Source organism: Mesoplodon densirostris, chromosome 20 (genome assembly GCF_025265405.1).
Source record: "Mesoplodon densirostris isolate mMesDen1 chromosome 20, mMesDen1 primary haplotype, whole genome shotgun sequence".
In the NCBI taxonomy this organism is placed as follows: domain Eukaryota; kingdom Metazoa; phylum Chordata; class Mammalia; order Artiodactyla; family Ziphiidae; genus Mesoplodon; species Mesoplodon densirostris.
In genome coordinates, this window is record NC_082680.1 from 15,258,706 (window position 1) to 15,261,248 (window position 2,543).

The 2,543-nt window shown below is 45.3% G+C and overlaps 1 protein-coding gene across 1 annotated transcript; it reads left to right on the plus strand.

Moving 5' to 3' along the window:
• Positions 1 to 234: 234 nt before the first annotated feature.
• LOC132481286 (succinate dehydrogenase [ubiquinone] cytochrome b small subunit, mitochondrial-like) lies at positions 235 to 744 on the plus strand. Its single transcript, XM_060086039.1, is given in 1 exon segment — positions 235 to 744. A coding segment is annotated over 1 exon segment (480 nt). The 3' UTR covers positions 715 to 744.
• Positions 745 to 2,543: the final 1,799 nt, after the last annotated feature.

The following is a 2,543-nucleotide window of genomic DNA, read 5'->3' on the forward strand; positions in this document are numbered from 1 at the left end:
GGCGCACTCGTTAAGAATCTGCCTGCCAATGCAGAGGACATGGGTTGGAACCCTGGTCCGGGAAGATCCCACATGCCGCGGAGCAACTAAGCCTGTGCACTACAACTACTGAGCCTGCGCTCTAGAGCCCATAAGCCACAACTACTGAGCCTGTGCACTGCAACTACTGAAGCTTGCGCGCCTACAGCCCATGCTCCGCAACAAGAGAAGCCACCACAGGCCTTTCCGAGCGACATGGCGACTCTCTGGAGGCTGAGTGTCCTCTGCGGTGCCAGAGGTGGGCGAGCTCTCTTCCTCTGAACCGCAGTGGTCAGACCGGCTCATGTCTCAGCATTTCCCCAGGACCGATCAACCCCAGGATGCTGTGGAATAGAGCACATTCACCTGTCACCCAGCCACCGTTCTGGTTCCAAGGCTGCATCTCTCCACTGGACTGGTGAGAGGGTTGTCGGTGTTTTGCTCCTGGGCCTAATTCCAGCTGCTTATTTGAATCCTTGTTCTGCGGTGGACTACTCTCTGGCTGCAGCCCTCACTCTTCATAGTCACTGGGGCATTGGACAAGTTGTTACTGACTATGTTCGAGGGGTTGCATTGCAGAAAGCTGCCAAGGCAGGCTTTTTGGTGCTCTCGGCGTTTACCTTTGCTGGGCTTTGTTATTTCAACTATCATGATGTGGGCATCTGCAAAGCTGTGGCTATGCTGTGGAAGCTCTGACCCTTTAGACTTAACACCTTGAGAACTGATTGTACATTGGGCTTCCCTGGTGGTGCGGTAGTTAAGAATCCGCCTGCCAACGCAGGGGACACGGGTTCAAGCCCTGACCCAGGAAGATCTCACATGCCGCGGAGCAACCAAGTCCGTTCGTCACAACTACTGACCCTGCGTTCTAGAGCCTACGAGTCACAACTACTGAAGCCCACGGGCCTAGATCCCGTGCTCCTCAACAAGAGAAGCCACCGCAGTGAGAGGCCCAGGCACTGCAACGAACAGTAGCCCCCGCTCGTCGCAACTAGAGAAAACCCGTGCGCAGCAACGAAGACACAATGCAGCCAAAAATAAATAAATAAAATAGAATAAAATGAAAAAAGAGTAATCCTGAATCTTTACCAAAAAAAAAAAAAGAACTGATTGTACACCTCCTTGCCTCTGCTCTGTCATGCCATTTCAACTCACAGTAAGAAGGAAATAACAGATTAGTCCGCTGGTAAACCTCTTCTCCTAATCAGCTGGTTATTCTTATCTTTGAAAAAAGATTTGAGAGAAATTGTATCCAAGAAATTGTGAGACTGAGCTTTGTATTCTGGAGAGTTAATGGGGTGTCTCACAGATTCTCAGAAGACTCACAGTATAACTAAACATTATATATGAGCCTTTGCCTGTTAATTTATCAGACTCTTAAAGGGAATTCAGCTTTATTACTCTCAATATTTGATCAAACTTCTATATTTGTCCTAGGATGATGGAGAAAGGGAACGACTGTTAATTCATAAGTAAAGACTTTGCAGAAAATTAGGCAGTGTTTTGTTTTTGTAAACGTCCCCCACTCCGTTCAGTCGATACCAGTTACTGATGGTTACGTGTCCTAGGGAGATTTGAAAGTTAGAAATGCTGATATTTCACACTACTGATTTCTAAATCCTAGGAAGAAGAGCCTGGAGAGTTTCTGAATATAGAGAAGTTTCATATAGAGAAGAGGTCCCTTTATAGATGTTTCAAATTGTTACAGGTTCTAAATGGAGACTTAATCCTCAAATGTGTTTATTTTACTTGTCCTAAAATAATCCGTCCACAAATATAAAATTATAAGTTGCTGCTTTCCCACTGTGGGAATCTCTAATGTGAAAATGTATTCTATGAAGGTAAAGTTTTTTTAAAAATAAAAATGCTGTATAATAAAAATTTATTCTACTGTTTTTTGGGGGTTTTTTTTTGCAGTACGCGGGCCTCTCACTACGTGGCCTCTCCCGCTGCGGAGCACAGGCTCCGGACGCACAGGCTCAGCGGCCATGGCTCACAGGCCCAGCCGCTCCGCGGCATGTGGGATCCTCCCGGACCGGGGCACGAACCCATGTCCCCTGCATCGGCAGGCAGACTCTCAACCACTGCGCCACCAGGGAAGTCCTATTCTACTGTTTAAAAAAAAAAAAAAGAGAAGCCACCACAATGAGAAGCCGGCGCACCGCAACGAAGAGTAGTCCCTGCTCGCCACAACTAGAGAAAGCCAGCACGCAGCAACAAAGACCCAACAGAGCCAAAAAAAAAAAAAAAAAAAAAAAAAAACACATCTGAGGTTGACTCATAAATTTTTATGGAAAAATGAGAAATTACTTAAAGTTAGATCAAGCTCTGAAATTTTCTCCAGGTGAGCCCAATTTTAATAGGTCCCTTAATAGGAAGGGAATTATGTGGATAGTCCATTCTTTTTTTTTTTTTTTTGTTCTTTTTTTTTTACAAATTTAATCAGTTATACATATACATATGTTCCCATATCCCCTCCCTTTTGCGTCTCCCGATAGTCCATTCTTAAAAGGAAGAAAGGATCT